The 24,757-nt window shown below is 34.5% G+C and overlaps 1 protein-coding gene across 1 annotated transcript in view; it reads left to right on the forward strand.

Moving 5' to 3' along the window:
* The window catches only part of LOC148947203 (uncharacterized), a 180,266-nt gene that overhangs the window by 105,492 nt on the left and 50,017 nt on the right, over window positions 1–24,757 (forward strand). Inside the window, exons 7-8 of the mRNA XM_089096533.1 lie at window positions 6,662–6,871; window positions 15,232–15,418. Of these exons, the coding sequence (XP_088952659.1) occupies window positions 6,662–6,871; window positions 15,232–15,418 (397 nt within the window). The remainder of the gene's footprint in view (window positions 1–6,661; window positions 6,872–15,231; window positions 15,419–24,757) is intronic.

Here is a 24,757-nt window from a genome sequence, read left to right on the forward strand (position 1 = left end):
GGCTTTTGGAATTTTCGGATTTGGGGTATGAAAGAACTAATCTTGGTACTTTTAATATTCATAATTTTGACTTTGATTTGAAGATAAAATTTTGATTCAGCGTCGTTTTGAGGATAAATTAACCAGTTAATATTAAAAAAAACTTGTTTTGCTCAGATCAATGGCACCAATTCATGAAAATGTAGGAGGGGTTAACGATTTTTCTTCTTCAAGTGAAGATGCTAAGGAAAGATATGTTTAGAAAACTAGAGTGTAACTGTTTTTAATTTCGTTACTTTCGTTACTTTTAGCCCATCAGTTGCATTCTGTTCAGTGCTTCCACTGCCCTTGAATTTTTGGGGATTTGACCTCGATTTGACCTAGTTGATTGATGTATGAATATTTTTCAGGATGCTCAGAGTTATGGTTGTTCGATTTTTTTTTCTTCTTTTAGATATTTATTGCAACAAAAGCCTCTTTGGGCCATGAAAAAAAAAACCATAAAAGAACATTTACACACAAAATCATAACACATGATAATAACACACATAACAACAACAAAACATAATACGTAACAATAACAATAAAATAATATAACAATTACGTAAAAAACGAACATGATAAGGCACATAATACTATAAAACTAACTCACCATAATTATAAAAGATGTCGTACACATAATAGATAGATAGATGCTTGAAGGTTCATAGGCCCATGGATCATGGTTACAAAAAGGAAAAATCATTACTAATTTGTTCCCAAGTATTATCTAAAATTACAAGTCTTTGTGTCTTTTGCTAGATTCATTGTACAGACATACTCATACTCCAAGCTTTCATCTTTTGTAATATCAAATAATTTACGTCTCAAATCTTCACTCTTATGGACTAGTCAGAGAAATTACGCTCAAAAGTTGAACATAGCTCAACTCACCATATTGCGTATAGGGTACATTATTGGTGCAGTTGCTGCGTGTAATTTTGATTTTGTCCTTTGAGCGCAAGCTAGAGCTGTAGACTTGTCGGAAAATTTCATGTCTTACAGGGGACATAAACCTTAAAGGGTTCCACAACTCAAATGAAAATATCACTTAACAATATAGCCAGGTGATCAAGATATTACAAAAGCATGTACATAAGCTGATAGACCTTTGTGCAAAATTTACCTCATGAGGATGTTCAAACTTTTAAGAAAGGTTTTCTCTTGGATTTTTTCTCTATCTTTGCTTCCTTTCGACTTATCCTTGAATAGAACTTTAAATAGAAATATGGGTAAAGTAATCTTCATTGATTGTAAATCCAGCAAATGAAAGACTGAAGAAAAGTTTTCCCTAGAATTTAACTTTTTATAAATGAACTTAAGAATTGAAGAGAAAAACTTCCAAGGCAAGGCAGCAGAAGCTCAACAAAATCCAAACTTTTCAATTTTTTTATTTTAAAAATCTGGGGGGGGGGGGTACTTTCGTTTTTTTTCAACTAAAGCACTAAAAAAGTCATTCTTAAATGAAATTAAATAAAAAAAACAAGTTTTTTTAACTGAAAGTAAGAAGCGACATTAAAACTTAAAACGAACAGAAATTATTCCGTATATTAAAGGGATTGTCCCCTCCTCAACGCCTTGCTCTTTACTCTAAAGTTTTTTATTGTTTAAAAAAATAGAGTTGTGAGAAAGTCAAACTTCAGCGTAAACAGCAAGGCGTTGAGGAGGGGACAGCTCCTTTCATATACGGAATAATTTCTGTTCGTGTTATTTTTTAATGTCGCTCCTTACTTCCATTTAAAAAAACTTTTTTTTTTTATTTAATTTTTGAACGTTTTTGAATAAATGCAGGTTTTGATCTTGGTTCACAGTGCATGAATAATTAAAAAAAAATTTTCATATTAATTTACTTTTATTTGGTTAAATGGCATTCTCGAAACTTGTTTCATTTTATTTACGAACGTTTTTATTAGTAATAAATACACGTAACTTACGAATTAACTTACGTAACGAACTTCTATATTCATATATTTTTAATAAGTATATTAAGGGGTTCGCCCCCTAGTCAATACCTTGCTCTTTAAGCGAAAGTTCGAATTTTGTTCCAATTCTTTAAAACTGACCGCTTAATCACAAAGGCCGTTAATTAGAATAAATAGCTCTTATGGAAGTACTAAAACATCTCTGGCTTAAAGAGTGAGGTACTGACTAGGGGTTGAACCCAATCATATATATAATATTTTCTGTTCGTTTAAAGTTTTGATGTTGCTGCTGTTGCAGTTGAAAAACTTGTTTTTTTATATTTAATTTCTGATCTTTTTTTAAATAATGCTGGGAAGTCCGGCGTCCCCTTCATAGCAATGTCCTTTCCCCCATAAAAACTTCCTTCATGGAAAGATCATCCCACATAACTCCCGACCCCCCCCCCCGCCCCACTACCAGGAAAAATCTCCCCTGAAAACGTCTGTACTGTATACTTCCCAATAACCAATACTATATGTTAACATTGGGTAAAGTTCATAACTCTCAGCCCTCCTCCCGGGAACTTCGGGGGATTAAGTCATCCTAAAAGACATACTCATAATATTTTCGAACATGCTGAACAAAATGGCTATCTCAAAATTTGGATCAGGTGACTTTGGGAAAAAAATGAGCGTGGGAGGGGGCCTAGTTGCCCTCCATTTTTTTTTGTCACTTAAAACGGGCACTAGAACTTTTAATTTCCGTTCCAATGAACCCTACCATGATTTTCTGGGACCACAGGGTCGATACGATCACCCCTGGGGAAAAAAAACAACAAATTACCACGCATCCGTGATCTGTCTTCTGGCAAAAAAATGCAAAACTCCACATTTTTGTAGATAGGTGCTTGAAATCTCTACGGTAGGGTTCTGTTATACGCAGAATATGATGGTGTGATTTTCATTAAGGTTCTATAGCTTTTAGGGGGTCTTTCTCCCTTTTTTCTAAAATCAGCCAAATGTTCTCAGGCGCGTAACTTTTGAATGGTAGAATTAAACTTGATGAATTTAATATATTTGAAATCAGCATTAAAATCCGATTCTTTTGATGTATCTATTTGTATCAAAATACCGTTTTCTAGAGTTTCGGTTACCATTGAGCCGGGTCCCAATAACCAATACTATATGTTAACATTGGGTAAAGTTCATAACTTACAGCCCTCCCCCTGGGGGCTTCGAGGGATTAAGTCATCCTAAAAGACATAGTTATAATATTTTCGACCATGCTGAACAAAATGGCTATCTCAAAATTTTGAGCGGGTGACTTTGGGAAAAAAATGAGCGTGGGAGGGGGCCTAGTTGCCCTCCATTTTTTTGGTCACTTAAAAAGGGCACTAGAACTTTTAATTTCTGTTCCAATGAGTCTTTCCACGATATTCTAGGATCACTGGGTCGATACGATCACCCCTGGGGAAAAGAAAAAAAAAAAATAAACACGCATCCGTGATCTTTCTTCTGGCAAAAAATGGAAAATTCCACATTTTTGTAGATAGGAGCTTGAAACCACTACAGTAGGGTTCTCTGATACTCTGAATATGATGGTGTGATTTTCATTAAGGTTCTATAACTTTTAGGGGGCCTTTCTCCCTTTTTTCGAAAATAAGCCAAATTTTCTCAGGCGCGTAACTTTTGATAGGTAAAATTAAACTAGATGAAACTTATATCTTTGAAATCAGAATTAAAATCTGATTCTCTTGATGTATCTATTGGCATCAAAATTCCGTTTTCTAGAGTTTCGGTTACCATTGAGCCGGGTTGCTCCTTACTTACAGTTCGTTACCACGAATTGTTTGAAATACCAAAAAATTGTATTTTCCAAAATACAGGTATGATTAAAAAAATATTTTGTTGGGACGATGCCTCCAGTTTCTTGGAACCCCCTCCCCAAGTAATGTCACTGGTTTTGAGCTTCTCCAAAGGCTTGCATTTATTTTACCTAATGTTAAAAATCAAAGACAGACACTTTCTAAGTAATTGAATACCAGTTATGAAGTGCTCAATTGAATACATGTATGAAATGCTTGAAAATGTTTAAAATATATTTATGTTAATATTTAAAATTTATTATAAAAATCTAAAGTAAAATTAAAATTTATAATAGATATTTATTAAATAAGTATTACTATTTAAATATTTGGAAGTTTTTTTCTTGTCGCTTTTATCTTCAAATATACTAACAATTAAAATTTTTTCGTGTCATGCAAAAAGGTTTAGATTTAAAAATCTGAATAACACCCTATAGTTTTATGTAGACGCCTGTAAAGAAGCCTATTGCTATGTTACTGCCATAGAAACACGCCTTTGAATAGTTATAAAATGTGCCATGACTACTCTAAGGGAACCCTCGTTCCAAACCAAATAACCAGCTATACCAGGACTAGAACCCCTGACCCAAGGCCGTATCCAGGGGGGGGGGGTACCCGGTTTGAACCCCCCCCCCCCGAAATCCTGGATCCGCCCTTGCCCTGGCCTTAGGATTTCAATTGCGGATTTCAAGTCCTATATTAAAGCATTTGACTATTGAGAGTAATTTTACCTACTTTTAAAAGCTTTTTATAATACTCTGTCTGTCTAAGTAGAAAAAAAGCTTTCTATGTGACTGGTTTCCAACATGCCGTCTAGACGCAGACAAGCAATTTGTTTCACTTCATCGAACAGTTCATGGTAACGAACTATAGATAAGAACCGACTCGTGCTAATAGTAGCTGACACTCTAAAAAAAAAGGTTTCGACAAGAAATGTAATCCTACAGGAAAGAATTTTTGGGTTGACCCCAATATGAAAAGGTTATCCATCAAAAGTTAAAGAACATGGGAACATTTATCTAATTTTTGAAAAGGGGAACATACCCCCGAAAAGAGAAGTAATCTTGATGAAGGTTACTTCATCAAATTTATCAAAACAGAGACCCATGTTAGACCTATCTGCAAAATATGAAATTGTGCATTTTTTTCGAGAAGGATGGCAACGGATTTGTGTTTAATTTTTTTTTTTTTTATTTGTGACGTATCAAACCAGTGATCCTAGAATATTGGGGGAGGGATTTGCCTAATTAAAAGCAAATTAAACGTTCCTGTGCCCTTTTGAAGTTGCGAATGAGATCGTGCCACTGCAAAGTTTTTTCTTCCATTTTGAGGTACAAAACATAAGTATGACCGTAAAAGGGCCAAAATCTGTCGAGTGAAACTATTGACATGGCCGGTTAATTTAAAATTATTGAATAACTATAAACTGAGCTTCCCAGTTTTAAAATCTATGCGGTGTTAAAACCATAATGGTTTTAAACCATTGTTGTTTAAACTAAGGTTTTAAACCAAGGTTTTAAACCATGGTTTTAAAACCAGTTTTAAAACCATGCGGTGGTGCATTCGTTGTCAATGGTGCATGCAATCTGTACCAAATCAACAGACAATTATTCTAAATAAAATTTCTAAAGCCGAAACGGCCATCTCCCCTGCTTTTTCCTGGCCTGGCCATGTTAAAGTGTTTTTGTTGTGAATTTATTGATGAATAGATAAACTCTGAACATGACAAAATCTAAGAAGTAAATTTTGAAATTAACGGGTCTGTGCCAACTGCGAAGAAAAAGAAGAAAAGAATAATTTAAGAAATTCTGGTGCCCTCATTCCGTTTCTTTTTCTTTTTTTTTACTCTTTCTGTTAAATAAACTTGTCAAATTGGTCAATTATTGGCTCCCTTGTCACATAACATCAGCTTTTACTGAAAATTTAGTACATTTATGTGGTAAATTGGTAAATCTGGTAAATGTACGGTGAATTTGAAATTGGTATCACAGCTCTTCTTTCACTAGATAAGCTAAACATTTTCATTGAGAATACTGTTTTTTGTATTTTCATTTAAAAAATTAAAAAAAAAAATCTACAACATTAATTCTAAGAACCCCATCAACCAAAAAATTAACTTTACCTTTTTTTTTTACTAATGATAGGTAGCACTTGTGGAAGTTCAGATACCTATTGTAATGAATTAGTTTTCTATCTATTGAGAAAAATCCATCCATTTCCTCATTTTATTAACAAAACACCCAAAAAAGGCAGCTTATTTTAATCCTTAAACTCGTGGTAAATTTTAATTTTTTTATGAAACCTGTTTAAATAACCTAGAAACAGATTTAAGGATTCTATCACATGCCTCTAAATGCCTAAAATGTCTTTCAGAAACCTACTCCAGAAACAAGAAACAAAACGAAAATATTGAATAATGGACGTTTCACTACAATCCAAGAACAGATTGGCCAGAAGAAGTGTATAATAGCAGTGCTATCTAAACCAATGTAATCAAAGTTTACCTCTAAAACCAAAAAAAAAAAACTTTCTTCGTTATCACATCAATATCCATGCTTGAAAGTTTCATTCTAAAGCAGATAAAAATGATTTTAATTGATTTTATTTAGTATTTTCATTAATTAAATATTTTGTTTAATTTGAAACTTTTATAGTTTTTAGTCAACTTAAAGATACATTTTTTTTAAATATTTGTTTTGGTATTTTTATTCTCAGCCCATCGAACTCTCCTTGGGAATATATTTATTCCCACATATATCGTAGTAAGTTCATGAACTACATATAATAACACTTAAACAAACTCATCAATGAAAAATATATTTGAAGTTTTCTAGGAAATAATGACAAATTTTGATGTATTTATCCATTTTCTTTTAGACTGGAATTACATAATGATCGTTTCATATGGCTGACGGAAGACGGAGCTATTCCTGATGACGGCTCCTCCATTATTAATGCTTGTTTAATCGCACCGCTCGCCAACTTATTGAATCTGGAATGTGAATACGCCATTGTTGTTGCCAACGTCATCGGATTTGGAGCAATTCTTTTAATTGTAATAATCTTCGGGCTGATATACAAGAATCGGTAAGCATCAGAGCGTTATTCACGAGCTGGAGATTGAAGCCAGCTTAGCTTTCCATAGATATTCGCGGCTATCAGAAAGCTGCCTAACCGTTATTCGCGAGAAGACAAGGATTGGCTAGACCCGGAAAGCGAATCCAGCCCGCTAGTAGAAAGTCTTTCTGAATAGTAGTTAGCGCTAGCTTCAAATTATTACGGTCATTACTTCAACAATACTTTAAATTTTGACTTTGTTATTTGTTTGTAATCAGCAACTTCAAGAAATAATTACTATTTAAAGCTTTGCAAAATCATGACTGCGACCAATAAACAGTCTACCGAGAAAAATTGATTTTTACAATGGAAGTCCGGTCATTTTTTAAATAGCTTGCTTTTTCACTTGTTATTCGTCGTTACTTTCATGGGCCAGTTTTATCGGCAAGCTTCGTTTTCTATCCCTTTTTGCAACTTTCTTGCCGCTGAGAAAGTTGCTTCATCTTCATTTTCATTTTTGACACGTATTTGGATTTTGATTACTTCAGACAATTTAGCAATGACATTTGCTTTAGCTGCCCTTATAGGTGTTGTCGTAATTGAAGGTGTGATTTTTGTTTTTTAGGCTTAATGATTTTTCTCAGACTTCTGACCTATCTAGATCGTTTTTTTATGCGAGAATATCTCAAGGTACAAATTTTTGCGAAAAAATATGGAGCCGTTTGCGAGAAATAACACATACAATTCAATTTCAATTCGATTTTATTCGAATAAAAACATAACACAAACATCAATAACAATAAAGATCCTAGAAGATAACTTTTTAAGGACCAAAAAAAGAAAAAAATGAAAGTAACGCTGAAAGAAAAAAAATTGAAGAATATAACATGGGTAATTAGAGAAAACTTTTTAAATATGGAAAGATTAGATTATATTATTAAGTTTTTTTTACATTTTTATACAGCTTACAGAAACTTGTGGCAAGTTCATCACTGGCGGGAATTTAGTTCCATTGAATAATAGATTTGTAATTAGGAGATTGCTCGGCAGCACTTGAAACGCATTTAGGAATTTTAAAGGCTCTTTTGGATGAACGGAGACAGTGGGCTTCCGAATTATTAATATTATAATAGGTTAGTAGTCGAGGTGGAAGATTATTGTGGAAAGCAGAGTAAGCAAGCGATAAGTTTAGTTTTTGTATGATTTGAGCAATTGGAGCTATGCCAAAATCTGAATACAAATCACGAGTTGGATATAGACTGGAAAGCCGAAAAACTGCTTTAATGGCGCGGTTTTGGGCAAATTTGAGTTTTTTAGTGAAGGACCGTTTTGTATTTCCCCAAACTGATCCGCAATAAGAAAGGTAAGGAAAAATTAAGGAATAATAGAGAGTAACTAGGATGTCAGGAGGAAGAAAATAATTCACACGGTTAATCATACCTACTTGTCTCAAAATTATTGCTGTTATGTAAGAAATATGATTAGAGAATGACAAGCATGAGTCAATAAATACACCAAGAAACTTGGCAGCCTCCACTTGTGGGAGGATGTCGGAGGAGTACCTGAGACCAAGAGCAGGTTGAATTATGTCTTTGTTGTAGGGGGGTTCTGAATAATACTATTTACTTTTTATACTATTAATGGTCATGTTATTCGTAAGGCACCACGCCTGGACTCTGTTCAGAAGGACTTGGGCAGAGGTTATTGCCAATGGTAGATTGGTGCCAGTGATGAAGAAGTTGCTGTCATCAGCCAGTAATACAGGATACACTGAAGGGCCCAGGTCTATAACAAGATCATTGATATATAGGAGAAGTAAAATAGGGCATAGAACGGAGCCTTGCGGGACACCCCTCCGAACAGGTAAGGGCTGAGAGGATACTCCACCCAGGCTCACACTCTGTACCCTTCCAGATAGATAAGAATCAAACCAAGAGAGGGGAACACCACGAATACCGTAACTATTTAATTGACTTATTAAAATATTATGATCAACCATGTCAAAGGTCTTAGAAAAATCCAAAAATAAGCCCAATACAGTTTTTTTAAGGTCGAGTTGTGAGCGTATTAACTGTGTGGCGTCAATTAGAGCATGAGAAGTTGAGAATTTTGGCCTAAAGCCATATTGGTGAGGAGAAATCAAGGATACAGAGTGCTGACCGTCAAACAGAAAGGGAGACAGACGTCTGAAGATGATTCTCTCGAGCACTTTGGATATAACAGGAAGAATTGAGATTGGACGATAATTACCTATCTCACTTGGATCGCCCTTTTTAAGAACTGGAATAACAATGGCTGACTTTAGTAAATCAGGGAAAACTCCGTGGGTTAAAGATAGGTTGGCAATATGCTTGATGGGCTGGTAAACAAAAGGAGATATGGTCTTCAGGATCTTATTACTTAATCCAAGACAGTCAGGAGTAAAACTATTAGGGAGAGAACCGATGATTTGAAGTACCTCATTGCTATCAGTTGGGCAGAAAAACATGGATCTAAAATTGAAGCAAGGGAATACAGCCTGTGAGGAGGAGCGGGAGTCAGTATGAGGAACATTAGAAAAATAATTATTAAATGCATCAGGTGCATGTAAAAGGGTCAATTAATCTACCATTTATGTCTTTAAGGTGAATAGGTATAGACTTTGATTGTCTATTTTTTGAGATTATATCATTAATGGTGGACCAAGTCTTTTTAAGGTTTCCTTTACAATTGAGAATTTTTGTATAACAATAATTTTTCTTCGCTTCACGGATGAGTTTTGTGTATAAGTTTTTATAATGTTTATAATTTGATAGGTCAATATCACTACTGGTCTTACAGGCTATCTTATATAATTTGTTTTTACAATATGAGGAGACAATTAGGCTATGTGACATCCAGGGGCATATAGGGATATTTTTCTGGTTAGGTTTACGAATAGGAAAAGTTGAATGGATAATCTCACTTAGCCTTTGCGCAAAACCATTTGTGGCAGAATTTACCTCTTGACAATTTAAGACATCGGACCAGTCAGTGGTTCTTAGGCAATCGATGAAATGGTTTATATTTGCAGAACTGTAATTTTTAGTAGGTGCTGGGGTATTAATTCTAGATCGTAGAGTTAGTGGCCGCGAAGATAGTGACAAGTAAATAGGAAAATGATTTGACAGATCCGAAAATATTATATTTGAGGACAGGTCATTTCCCAGGGAAGTGGATACAAAAATGTTGTCAATTAATGTTGAAGTTGATCACACAGGATCAACTCTACTGGGGAAAAAAATTGTGGGTAGAAGACCACTCGCGGTTACCGATTCAAAAAAAGTGTCAGATTCAATATTTTTACCAACATTGAGTAGGTTGCAATACATATTCAGTTATTGCTCGTTTATAATGATAGTATATATAATTGTGACTTGGGCTTTTTAAGGCACCAGACCCTCCCCCTCCCTCCTAAAAAATAACATTAGTCACATTTCACCATAGAAATTTTCATGGATTCCACAACGAAAAGTATTATAAAAACAAATTCCCTAGCATTTTTCAAAGACCCTGTTATGGCAAAACTATTTTTCTCCTCGTTAATTATCAAAAACTAAAAATTACTTTAGGCTTTGATATCATTTGTAAAATCAACCAAAATTCTTATTCTTATTTAGCTTTTAACTCAGTCATTTAGCTGCATAAGAAACGTATTTTGAAACAACTTTTTTGGGATTCTTTGAATTCTTCTGGTAATCGTCACTGGCTGTTATTTTATTGTCTAAGGTAATTTCTATTCCCTAATAATCCCTAAGGACAAAGCTATTTGGCTTGAGTTACCACACGAAGTATGTGTTTGGTTCCAACTTTTATCTTTTATCCAGGCAAATACGAGGAAATATATTTATATAATAAAAGTTTCTTCTCCATTTATTCCAAGAGCTTTCTAGTACTTATGAACGTTCTTTTACACACACTTTGCAAAAGGAGAAACGTGTTATTCAATTCCTTTGGAAAAGAAAATCTATATTTTATAAGCCAAAGTTCTCAGAGCAATCATGAAGAATATTATCAGTGTTGACAGTAGCATTTTACATTCTTTTTAGCTTGTCTAGTGGTTTATCTGTGATAAACAATGTTTCTGAGATACCTTTTGATATCCAAGGTATCAAATCCAGAAGAAGGATTTGGAAACCATATCATCAAAGCTATACCAAAAAGAAAAATTGGAGATTACGGTCATATACTTCAGATTTATAAAGTGTGCTTTAATTCGATTGGTTTAGTTTGTTACTTATTTTCAAAAACTGATCATATTGCTCCTTGTTTCTGAAGAAAAATAGCCCTGCAATTTTAAAAGGGTTAATAATATTTTTTTTTTTTTGTATAACTAATACTGAGCTGCAAACCTAGGCAGATATATAAACCTAGACACATAAATATCATGGGCCAGTAAAACTTTTTGAGTCGTGATATTTTTTTCAACCTGACTCTCCTGTTCCTCTCAAATATACCATATTATCTATTTGTTTTGAGTTTAATGTTAGTGTTTACTTTCATTTGAAAAACAAACTTTATATTTTATATAAAGTTAATAGAAACTTTAGTTTTTAAATAAAGTATTAAAAACTTTATATATTTTAAAGTGTATAAGTTGTACTTTATATTTTATATTAAAAAACAAAGTGCCCTTTTTAAGTGGCCAAAAAAAATGGAGGGCAACTAGGCCCCCTCCCACACTCATTTTTCTCTCAAAGTCACCCAATTAAAATTTTATAGATAGCCATTTTGTTCAGCATAGTCGAAAATCTAATAAATATGTCTTTTACGATGACTTAATCCCCCACAGTTCCCAGGGGAAGGGCTGCAAGTTATGAACTTTGCCCATTGCTTACATATTGTATTGGTTATTGGAAAGTATACAGACATTTTAAGGAAGAATTTTTTTCGGGTGGGGGGGGGGGAGGAGGGGGTTACTCGGGAGAATCTTTCCGTGGAGGATGTTTCTTTGGGGTAAGGGACATTTCTATGAAGGGGGCGCCGGATTTCCAAGCATTATTTAAAAAACGATAAGAAATTAAATTTAAAAAAAAACAAGTTTTTTATACTGAAAGTAAGAATCAACATTAGAACTTAAAATGAACAGAAATTATCACGTATATGAGGGGGTTCTCCCCCAAGTCAATACCTCGCTCTTTACGCTACTGTTTTTTTTAGTGCTTTCAAAAGAGCTATCTATTCTAATTAAACGGCCTTTGTGATTCAGTGGTTTGTGAATTAAGTTTTTTTTTAACTTTTAACGTAAAGAGCGTGGTATCGACTAAGGGGAGAACCCCATCATATACGTAATAACATATACGTAATAAAAAAAAAACAGTAATCGAAACTTTTAAAAACGGAACTTTGATGGCAATAAATGCATCAAAAGAATGGGCTTATAATGCTGATTCTAAATATATGAATTTTATTAAGTTTAGTATTACTCATCAAAGGCTACGAGCCTGAGAAAATTCACCTGATTTTTTAAACTGGGGGGAAACATCCCCTAAATGTGAAAAATTTTTAATGAAAATCACACCGTCAGATTCAGCGTATCAGAAGACCCTATAACATAGGTTTCAAGTTCATATCTGCAAAAATCTGCAACTTTGTTTTTTTGCCAGAAAAAAAATATACGAATATAGAAGTTCGTTACGTAAGTTAATTTGTAAATTACGTCAGAACCAAATTTAGAGACAACCATTTAGCAAAAGAAAAGTAAAATTTTTATGCAAATTGTGTTTACTTATTCAATGACGGCGAGCCAAAATAAAAGCTGCATTAACTAAAAAACGATCAGAAATTAAATAAAAAAACAAGTTTTTTAAACTGAAAGTAAGGAGCGACATTAAAACTTAAAACGAACAGAAATTATTCCGTATATGAAAGAGGTTGTCCCCTCCTCAACGCCTCACTCTTCACGCTAAAGTTAGACTCTTTCTCAAAACTCTATTTTTTAAAACAATAAAAAGCTTTGGCTTAAACAGCAAGGCGTTGAGGAGGGGACAGCCCCTTTCATATACGGAATAATTTCTGTTCGTTTTAAGTTTTAATGTCGCTCCTTACTTTCAGTTTAAAAAACTTGTTTTTTTATTTAATCTCTATTAGAGTACCAAAACAAAGCAGGGCTTGAATTTTTTCTTATTTGTGAGACAAATAATCCTACTTTTTTCCTACTTTTTTGTCGCTTTTAAGGAATGGAGAGTTTTTCAGTTTTCTCTTCCCTGTCCATTCCTAGGTCAAGATATTGGTTCATCAGCAGTGTTTTGAGGGCTGGTTACCTTCTATTTCATAGGTTTGAATGTATAGAGGGGTTGGACCAGGATTTCAAGTTTCAACATAAAGAGTCGTTGCGACTAATCTGAAGAATTATCCTTTGTCATCGAACCGCATATTCACTAGCTCCTTCACACTTCCCGTCGTTCCTAGGGCACAATTTATCGAAATCTTCTAATCAGCGAACTCGTATCTTCTTTTAAACTAGACTTAGGAGTACAAAAGGAAAACATCCATTTAAGTTTTAAGGGAAATTCGGAACCATGGGGAGGGTTTTGAAGACATGTTCGGAACAACAACTGGCTAAAAGTCGCCGGAAAAGCTGCAACAAATATGTCATAGTGATCGTTGGAACTAATTCCAAGGTCCTTCAGTTTCTTCAATGTATGGTTCCCATCAAAAGTAAATAAGTAATTGCATAGAGGGCTATTTCGAATTTATTTTTATTAATATCAGTGCACCATGTAAAAATCTAAAATACTAGCTTTCATTGCAAATGCAGCACTGGAAAATTCGTCTTATAAATAATTTTCAGATTAAAAAAACTATCCTGTCTAATCTCCTTTACTTTTCTCATTGTGTTTACACATGAATGCTCTTTCCTATGCAGCTATAAATTCTTTTCTTTTTTTATAATTTCCATATATAAATTTTACACGAAAATATCGGTATTCCGTCACCTATAGGTTCAGCATAATTAATTTGTTAGACCACACTGCATTCTAATCAAAATAAAGAAGACAAAACAGTTAAAAGTCCTAATTAAGAGACTAAAAAGATAATAATAATAATGTGAACGGTCTCCACTATTGCTAGGTAAATGTACTATATATTGCCATAGATCCAGTTCAGTTGATAATTGAAATCTAAGAATTTTTTTTTCCTCGAGACCACCTAGAGTTTCAAACTTGAATAATTTTGTTCGATAATTCCCACCCTTCCCTAAAATGTGAGAAACTAAAAAATAATGCACTATTATAATTTAGTTGTTTGTAAAGCAGCACTGTATTTTTTTTAATACTGACCCCTAGAGAAGTATAATTCGTACTATGTCACAGTATGGGTCTTCTGCAATCTTAGTCCCGACTAAGATAAACTATCCAAACTTTAAGGGAACTAATACTGTTTTTCTTGATGGAGGGAAGAGGGGGCTTGAAATTTCTTTAGTACTTCCTTGTGTTTCGTAAATTTTGATGTATTTTTCAATTGCTTCTGAGTGGTCCATAGACGATTTTGGGAAGATTGCCTCCTAAACCTTAATCGATCCATAATCGATTACTTATCCTCTAAATTTCAGCCCGATCGGACAACGTTAAAGGGGGACTGTGGTGGGAAAAATTAACATGGGCTCTTATAGGAAAACGAGGTTTTTCGTAAATGTAAATTCGGGGGATAATTTTTTCAGTCTGAAAATCTCCCACTCCCTAACAGGTCAAATTCCGGTTCGAATGAATCCTCATTCACCCGGATCCGTTGCCAACTGTGGCCTGTAGGCTTGGCTAAGAAAAAAAAAATTTGATGAACATTAAGTGGCTATATTTGGTCTTTGAAAAACAGGGAAAGCTTATCCAGGCCCCAGGAAAGCTTATCCTCTAAATTTCGCTGCCCGATCGGACAACGTTAAAGGGTGGCTGTGGTGGGACGGTCGAAACTTCCGGCCCACTTTCCCCCATGAAGATAAAGTCGGAGGGGGGTGAAATTTTGTATGTTTCTTAGTTTGAGCTTAGGCTACAAAATGTGATCACCTGCATCGCCGTTTCTCTGCAACCGCTAGGACCGGAAATAGCTTAACATTCTGGTGGGTCGCCTCTTTAAAGAGGCACAAGTGTGCCTCCTTGATAGTGAGTTTATTCATTCCCTTTATTGAAATATCACCATAGCTTGTGCTTTATCCTTTCCTTCTGGTTCCCGGTATTCCTTGTTCATTAATTTCACCAGCCGAATTTCCGAAGAACCTTAAGTTTAAAGTCTTTTCTACTCTCAAAATATCAATTTACGCTTAAAAGATACTTCGTCTTTTAGTGAAACATAGGGGAAACGATATTTTCAAGCAACTCGTGAGAGACCATGATAATAGATTTAGTCCCGCATAAGGTCATGTCACTTTATTTCAGGTATGATAAAGATATCAACGAAAGGGAGGAGAGGATGAAAGCTCTTGGCCTACTTGAAGAAAGTAAAATGTTGACCTTGGATGAATGGGAATTTCCCCGAGAACAGGTTGTTATTAACCGTAAGATTGGAGAAGGTGCATTTGGAACTGTCTATGGAGGGGAAGCGTTCTTTAGTGATAAAGGATGGGTAAGTAGAGTTTTTAATGTTGGGAGGGGGTCTTTTTCTCGGGTTGGAGCAAACAGAAAAAGAGAGCTTACTCTCCCATAATTCCATGGTAAAATAAAGTAGTTCTTGAATTTTATTGGCTGACATCTGTGAAGTATTATCGCAAGCCTTTTAAAGTATTTCAAAGAGTGTATCAGATAGGCATTTGAATAACCCTACCGTTGTAAAACCGTAATGGCTTTCTTGTGTTAAAAGAGCGAAAAGTTATTTTTACCTGATTGGCTTTTATGTGTGAAATTTTAAGCCAGTAGATAGATAAAAAATTTTCCATTACAAAATTTTGCAATTAGTTTTTTCGATTTCTTTGTCGTTGTAACCTCTAAAATCACTTAATATATTATGCACACTTTCTCATTTTTTTTCTTTTTCCTTTTTTTGCTATTATTTTTTTCAGAGCTAAATTTAAACCTTATTTTTTAAAATCGTAAAATTTTACTTAAGTAATACACTAAATTTGTATTTTAACCTTTTACGAGAGTTAAATATTTGTTTTTATATTGTTTATAATAATAATATCAGCTCATTTTGTACAAGACATATTTTAGGAAATATTACTTTTTTACAGTAACTAACATTTAACGACAAAAAAAGGAAATAAGTCCAGGGAATTCTACCCTGTTTCACAAGCAGTTCAATTAATGCCACTTATAGAATCTTTATTAATTTTTACACTATTTAATAAAGCACAAGTGTTGCCTAAGTAAACAGCCATGTGCCTTCAATTTATCTTTATTTCCAACCACTTTGTATAGAAAGGCTGGTCGTAAGAATTCCAGAGGGGGCTTAATCGACCAGAAATTTAAAGCTCTATTGTCTCCTTTAATCTAAAAAAATGATTGATAAGCAATCTGCCTCGTCATCCTGTTTATTTTTTGCCTGAGGACACCCCCTAAACCCCCTGGCATCCTATCAAAATTTTGAGATATATATTTTGTTCAGTCGAAAGGTAGTCGAAAGGTAGGCCTGTGGGGTCGACGCGACTCTCACAGTTCCAGTGGCAATACGTCAAATACTCATTGTTTGTAGATAGATTTTAATAGTAAAGGCAGACGTTTTTGGTGTTTATTGCCATATCAACTTAGAACTCTTGGGATCTTTTGCTAGACCAAGATATCCCAGTTCCCTAAGCGTATGCTCCTGAAACGACATGTGTACCTAAGCAAAACAAAAGACATTATATGCACCCGGTTTTCAAAACACTATCTGTAATATCTAGGTAATTGTTAGGGGGATTGGTCTAAAACGCTCAGTGGTGGTTGTTGGGGGGGGAGGGGTATGAAACCCTAAATTTTGACTTAGGATGAAGGGGCAGTGGTAAATTGATAACTATATGTATCTATATGTTCGAAATGACAAAAATCTGTAAAATCTTGGGAAAGGTCTGGAGTTTCAAAATGAACTTTCGGGTACCCTTTGTTAGGATAAGGAAGGATGAACTGGCAAGGGGATTTAACTTTTATGTTAGAGGCGGGAGAGGGTTAAACAGATTTTTTATTCTATCCATCGAAACATTATTGCAATATAAGCCCCTTTTGGAATTTGAGACTATTTGAGACTATTCAGGGTTAAGTAGCGACGTGAATGACGTTTTTAGGTGCTAGGCTAGTAAAATAGCATATCGGGAATGTCTTGGGATTGGCTAGAAGGAAAAACTTTTAACAATTGATAGGACGGGCTAATTGGGCCTCGATTTTGATTTGGGGGAACTGAAGAAATGGGACTAGAAAAGTTCGCTTCCAAACCGCCTAAAAGTTTTGGAACTATAAAGGGGTGTGGATATAATCTATTTACAAGAAAGTAGCAATATAATCCCCAAGACACTATGTGTACCCAGTTTATGCACATAGCGTATTTTATGTAAATTAAGTATAGCTACGGGTTGAGTAGAAACTTTTGGGGTATTGGAAAGGTCAGTAGATCTTAAAGTTCGATTTGGGGAGTGGGGGCAGAGGTAAACTAAAAAACGTAAGTGCATTCAGGCTATTGAACTAGCATAATCGCGGTATCTAAAAAATGGCCTCTGGGTATGGACTTGGAGCTTTCAGGTTATGTGGGCGGGGAAGGTAACTTGGAATTTTGGATTGGTGGGCAGGGTAAAAAGGTTCACCGGGTGAAAATGATGTACCCTCGATCCACCAACAAATTTTGTGCATTGTAAATTCCCGCGAAACTTGTTGCTAGCTATCGAAATAGTGCATCTATACCTTCTCGGAACCGTTTAAGGGTCTAGTTGAAATTTGCAGACAGCCTTTGGGGGGCCAAGTGGACCTGTAACTTTGAATTTGGGGGTTATACGTTTTTCAGTAAAGTACAACTGACACTCAAGCGTCTTAAAAGGTTTGAGGGGAAGGTAACTACACACATTTTTTTTTGGCAGTTCTCATTTTTAAACCGTAATCAGGAATCTGGTTCTCTTTTTTTTTCTTTTTTTTTTTTTTTGCTGTGGTGCCGTTGATGTTATGAAAACACATCGCTTTAAATTCGAATTGTGTTAAGGAAAGTTATTAGAAATTCCTTATAAATTCTTAGTTTAAAATGATCGTGTAAATTCTTAGAAAGCATGTGTGCTTGAAATATTGTTATAAACCAGAAATTCGTAAAAAAAAAAATTTTCTATGTTTGTGCTAAATTTAGATTTCACTCCTAACAAAACTTGTTTATTTAAATACCTTTTGATAAGCAATCTTAAGTATAAAAAAAAAGCTTTAGGAACCAAGTGCACAAAAAACAAAAGTTTGAGAAAAGAAAGACAGAAGAATTATGCACGAAACCTGAAACTACAAATTTTGAAACCTGGATTTGAGACCCTCATTTATGGCGAGTTTAGACACACTAAAACAAAGGGTGTTTTATTCTGTAAAAAACAGATACTTAACTGAAATAAAAAACTAGTTCATTTTTTCATTAATTAGAAACAATCCTAACTAACCTTTTTCTCTTACTGATTTTATAGTCATGCAAACCATTTAATAGTGATATATCACTAAATTCTATTTAGAATGTCGGTATGACTTTAAATATTCGTGCAAGCACCAAGCAGTTTTTGCATGACCAGCTGAGAGATCTTTCTACGGTCCGTCTGAAGATAACTTTTGAAAAATAGAACAAGCGTTGTTCTTGAAAGCTTCAAATTATGATTCCTTAAATTAAGAAATATTAATGATATTATTACTGCTACCACCACTAGAAACCGTATCCAAGATGTTTATGCGGGGGAGGGGGATTTTACAAAAAAATTAAAAAAGCATCAAAAACTCAAAAAATCATTTATATATATGCAAGTAGAGAGCTATCTTATACTCCGATCAGAACCACGTGGTTTATGGTTTTCTCACTGAGAATGGAAAAACAGTGTTTTTCTCACTTGAAAAAACAGGAATTTTCTCACATTTATGGATGTTTTCTTGGATGGTTATGTGTGTTGTTCAATTTACTTGATGTTTTTCATGGATGTTAACAGTAATTTATGCCTGTTTTACGGTTTTTGTCGGCGAGAATTGGAAAAACAGGGACTATCTCACTTTTATGGATGTTTTTATGGTTTTTGTCAGTGAGAATGAAAAAACAGGAACTTTCTCACATTTATGTCTGGTTTATGGTTTTTGTCAGTGAGAATGAAAAAACAGGAACTTTCTCACTTTGATGGATTATTGAGTCTAATGGGGACAGGTCAATGACACTTCCTTCAAGGTCTCTTTCTCCAGGTGTGTTTTTGGCCAAGTGCCCGCTAGGGGAGAATGTTATGATCCAGCAATAGGAAATAGATTGTTTCTGGGGAAGCTAATTAATTTCTGACAGATGACGTCAAGTTAATTATTGTCTTTTGAGTTCGACCAGAATTGTTTCCGAGGCAAAGTTTAGATCACACATGACAGATGATGTCATGATTGATTGATTGACATGAAAGGGGAATTAATTTGTTGTTTCTAAGGGGAATTGTTTCCGAGCGAATGTTTTGATCTTAGCGATGAAGTGATTAGCGTGCGAAAGGGTTTCTTTGTAATTTCAAATATGAAAGCACAGGGATGCCAAAACAAAAGGAACTCGCTGAAATTACGTTTAGGGATTATTTGGGCGATACCGTTTTAGCCATTTTAGGGAATTATTTCGGCGAAACAGTTAGAGACATTTTAAAAGATGATTTTAGAAAATGTTTTAGAAGAGAATTTGAGGGTAAAACTCTGTGGTCTTTATAATACACAAGTTGTATTTTAACAGTGTCGTGAGGTCCCTTACCCCAACCCCAAAGGGTTCCGAACCCCCTTCCCCAACCCCAAAGGGTTCCAATCCCCCTAACACAATCCCGAAGGAAGGCCCCGGTCCTCAAAGGTCCCCCAACCTCCCAAAGGGCCCCCGGACCCCCAAAGGTCCTCCCCCGGTCCTCAAAGGTCCCCCAGGCTTCCAGTGGGACCCCGGACCCCCAAAATCCCTCCCCGGGCCCCAAAGGCCCTCCCCCAGTCCCTAAAGATCCCCCGGGCTCCCAAAAGATCACCCCGCCTACATCGGCCCCCAGATCCCCAAAGGTCCACTCAGGTCCTTAAAAAGTCTCAATCCCCCTTTTCTTAATACTTTTTTTGTGCATTTGAGACAAAGACGGGACTCAGCATTTCAAAAAGGCTTTATTATATTTTTTCAGAACAAGTTAATTCCTTAATGTCCCTCCTAAACCCATTTTCCAACTTGAAGTACTTATCTTTTTCACCACAACTTTACTTTATGACTTTTTGCACACCCCAAGATCAAGCAATACTTTTCAAAAGACATTTCAGAACAAGTTCCTTTCTTAATGTCATTCCTAAACCCATTTTACAAATTGAAGTAGCCAACCTTTTTACACACAACTTTACTTTACAACTTTTTGCACACCCCCAGAATCAAGCAATACTTTTCAAAGGCATTTCAGGACAATTTTTTTCTTAATGTCCTTCATAAACCAATTTTACAACTTGAAGTAGTTATCTTTTCCCCCACAACTTTACTATAAAGGCTTTTTGAATTACCTAATATCATGCAATTCTTTTCAAAGGCATTTCAGAACAAGTTTTTTTCTTAAGGTCCTTCCTAAACCCATTTTACAAGTTGAAGTACTTATCTTTTACCCACAACTTTACTTTACGACTCTTTTGCACACCCAAACATCAAGCAATACTTTTCAAAAGGCTTTATTATATCTTTTCAGAACAAGTTCTTTTCTTAATATACTTCCTAAACCAATTTTACAAATTCTAAATTTTTCCTTAGTAGATAGAAAAATCTATATCATAGTTGTGAATATTTTCTCGAAAGATATGCAGTTCTATTTCAATTTTAAATTTTATCAATGAAGTTAAGAAAAGTTAAAGTTCTCTTCTGAATTTTCTCAATGAAAAAGAAATTAGTTATTAATCAATTCTATTTTTTCCAAATAATATAAAAATTTTTCACTTCGGGTCAAATTTTTCTCAAAGAGATGAAAAAATTTTAAATACTGTTCCTAATTTTTCACGGAAGATAGAAAAGTTCAAGTTCTCTTCTGAATTTTACCAAAGAACACACTCCAATTGTAATTTGTCCAGAGAAAATAAAAATCTTCCACTTCAGTTTTAAGTTCACCAAAGACATAAAGAAATTTAAAGTTCTATTCTAAATTTTTCCATAGTAGATAGAAAAAGCTATAGCATACTTGTGAATATTTTCCCGGAAGACAAAAAGTTCTAGTTCAATTTTTAATTTTCTCAACGAAGTGAAGAAAAGTTCAAGTTCTCTTCTGAGTTTTTTCAATGAAAAAGAAATTAGTTATTGATCATTTATATTTTTCCAAATAATATAAATATTTTCAAAATTAAAAATGGGCACACACAAAAACTTAAACACACACACACACACAAACACAAACTCACACACACACACACACACACACACAAAAACTTACACACAAACACACACAAACTTACACACACACACACACACACAAAAAAACTTACACACACACAAAAACTTACACGCACACAAAAACTTACACACCCACACAAAAATAAACACACACACAAAAAAACTTACACACACACAAAAACTTACACAAACAAAAACTTACACACGCCAAAAAAACTTACACACACACACAAAAAAATTTACACACACAAAAACTTACACAGACAAAAAAACTTACACACACAAAAAAAATTACACACACACACACACAAAAACTTACACCCAAACACAAAAACTTACACACACACACACACACACACACATACAAAAAAACTTACACACACACAAAAACTTACACACACACACAAAAACTAACACACAAACACAAAAACTTACACACACACAAAAAAACTTACACACACACAAAAACTTACAAAAACACACACAAAAACATACACACGCACACAAAAACGAACACACACAAAACTTACACACACACACACAAAAACTTACACACACACACAAAAACTTACACACACACAAACAAACTAACAAAGACACACAAACTTACACACACACAAACACTTACACACACACACAAAAAAGTACACAAACACAAAAACTTACACACACACAAAAACTTACACACACAAAAAAACTTACACACACACACAAAAACAAACACAAACACAAAAAAAAACAAACACAAAAAACTTACAAACACATAAAAAAAATTACACACACACAAAAACTTACACACACACACAAACACAAATTTACACACACACACACACACAAATTTACACACACACACACACACACACAAAAACTTACACAAAAAAAAACTTACACACACACAAAACTTCAACACACACACAAAAACTTACACACACAAACACAAACTTACACGCACATATACAAACAAAAACTTACACACAAACAAAAACTTACACACACAAAAACTTACACACACACAAAAACTCACACATACAAAAAAAATTACCCACACAAGCAAAAAAACTTACACACACACAAAAACTTACACACACACACAAAATTACACACACAAAAAAATACACACACAAAAAAAATCACCCACACACACAAAAAACTTACACACACACACACACACACACACACAAACACTTACACACACGCACACACAAAAATTTACACACACACAAAAACTTACACACACACATAAAAACTTACACACACGACGGCTAAGTATGTTAAAAGCTTAGCTATTTTCTTGCGAAAACACAAAAAATCAGAAAAAATGCTCATTGTTCCTTTAGTAGCCACGCAATTAGACTAAAATTACGATATTTATGCACAGTTTCAACTAACTACGGCTATGTATGTTCAAGGCGAGACATTTTCTTGTGAGAACACAAAAACCAGAACACACACACACAAAAACTTACACACACACAAAAACTTACACACACACAAAAACTTACACACACACAAAAATTTACACACACACAAAAACTTACACACACACAAAAACTTACACAAACACAAAAAAAACTTACACACACAAAAACTTAAACACACACAAAAACTTACACACACACACAAAAACTAACAAACACACAAAAACTTACCCACACACACAAAAAAAACTTACACACACACACATAAACACAAAAAATTACACACACACACACACACAAATTTACACACACACAAAAACTTACACACACAACGGCTAAGTATGTTAAAGGCTAGCTATTTTCTTGCGAAAACACAAAAAATCAGAAAAAAATGCTCATTGTTCCTTTAGTAGCCACGCAATTAGACTAAAAATTACGATATTTATGCACAGTTTCAACTAACTACGGCTAAGTATCTTAAAAGGCGAGGTATTTTTCTTGCGAGAACACAAAAAATCATTAAGTGGTATTAATGAAAATGATGATACATCAACCGAAAACCGTCAACGTGAACTCCAATTAACCATCACCAAAGTGTCAAAATGCCGTCAGTGTGTCAACACCCCTCGGAAAATAGGGGGGTAAAGGTCAACTGCGAAGATATTTAGCGCACAGAAAAAAAATTGCTCATTGTTCCTTTAGTAGCCACGCAATTAGACTAAAATTTACGATATTTACGCACAGTTTCAATTAACTATGGCTATTCATGTTAAAGGCGAGCCATTTTCTTGCGAGAACACAAAAATCAGAACACACACACACACAAAACTTACACACACACAAAAAATTACACACGCGCAAAAACTTACACACACACACAAAAATTTACACACACACAAAAACTTACCCACACACACAAAAACTTACACACAAACAAAAACTTACCCACACACACAAAAACTCTTAAAAGTATCTTAAAAAACTAAGTATCTTAAAACACAAAAACTAAGTATCTTACAAGGCGAGGTATTTTTCTTGCGAGAACACAAAAAATCATTAAGTGGTATTAATGAAAATGATGATAATCAACCGAAAACCGTCAACGAGAACACCGATTAACCATCACCAAAGTGTCACAATGCCGTCAGTGTGTCAACACCTCTCGGAAAATAGGGGGTAAAGGTCAACTGCGAAGATATTTAGCCTAAGAAACTAGAATATGACATTACAACCCTTCGCTAATAACTAGTGAAAACCAAGAACTCAAACGCAAATGAACTACCGTTCGCTATTTACTACATTGCAACTGCTGTTGCAACATGATAACTTAATAATCATTTCTAATTTTAACAATTCCTTGCGTACATCCTTCAAACATAATAAACTCAGACTTGGAGAGATTTGATATTGACCAATAACTTAAACAAATGACAAAATTCACATCTTAGAGTTAAAAAGTGTGCACAGAAGAAAAGAAAATATAATCTTTGTTTAAAATCTCCCTCCCCCCCCCCAAACGCAACAATTTCTGGGGGACCGTATTTTCAAGGTTTTTTTCTAAGCGAATGATCTTACCTCGTCAGGAGTGAGGAGTCGTTCACAACGGATTGGGAATAAAAGTAAAACTTATGAGCAAAGAGCGAGAAGTTTTATTGTTGCTTATTAATTCCAACAGAAAACTTATTTTTTGATTTTATTGTTTACCATTTTGTCAAATTACGCCATAAATATCCGTTTGAATACCCCCTCACTTATCAGTTTAACTCGATTCGACTACTGATTCGATTCGAACAGCATACATTATTTCTAGTCTTTAAACTTTTCAAGCATAATAAACTTGATTACGGTATGTTATTTGTAGGAGCGGTGATCTTTTCCTTCAAAAACTTTCTCGTACAGCTAACCGTTGATGTTGCAATTGGAATAAAAAGCAAATTCTGTGTGGACGTACTAGCTACCACAGACCCAGAAGGGCTGAATTCACATTTTAGAGACAAAAAGTGCACAAAAA

This window comes from Artemia sp. Qi Xiang Cuo, chromosome 11 (genome assembly GCF_049724085.1).
Source record: "Artemia sp. Qi Xiang Cuo chromosome 11, ASM4972408v1, whole genome shotgun sequence".
Lineage (NCBI taxonomy): Eukaryota > Metazoa > Arthropoda > Branchiopoda > Anostraca > Artemiidae > Artemia > Artemia sp. Qi Xiang Cuo.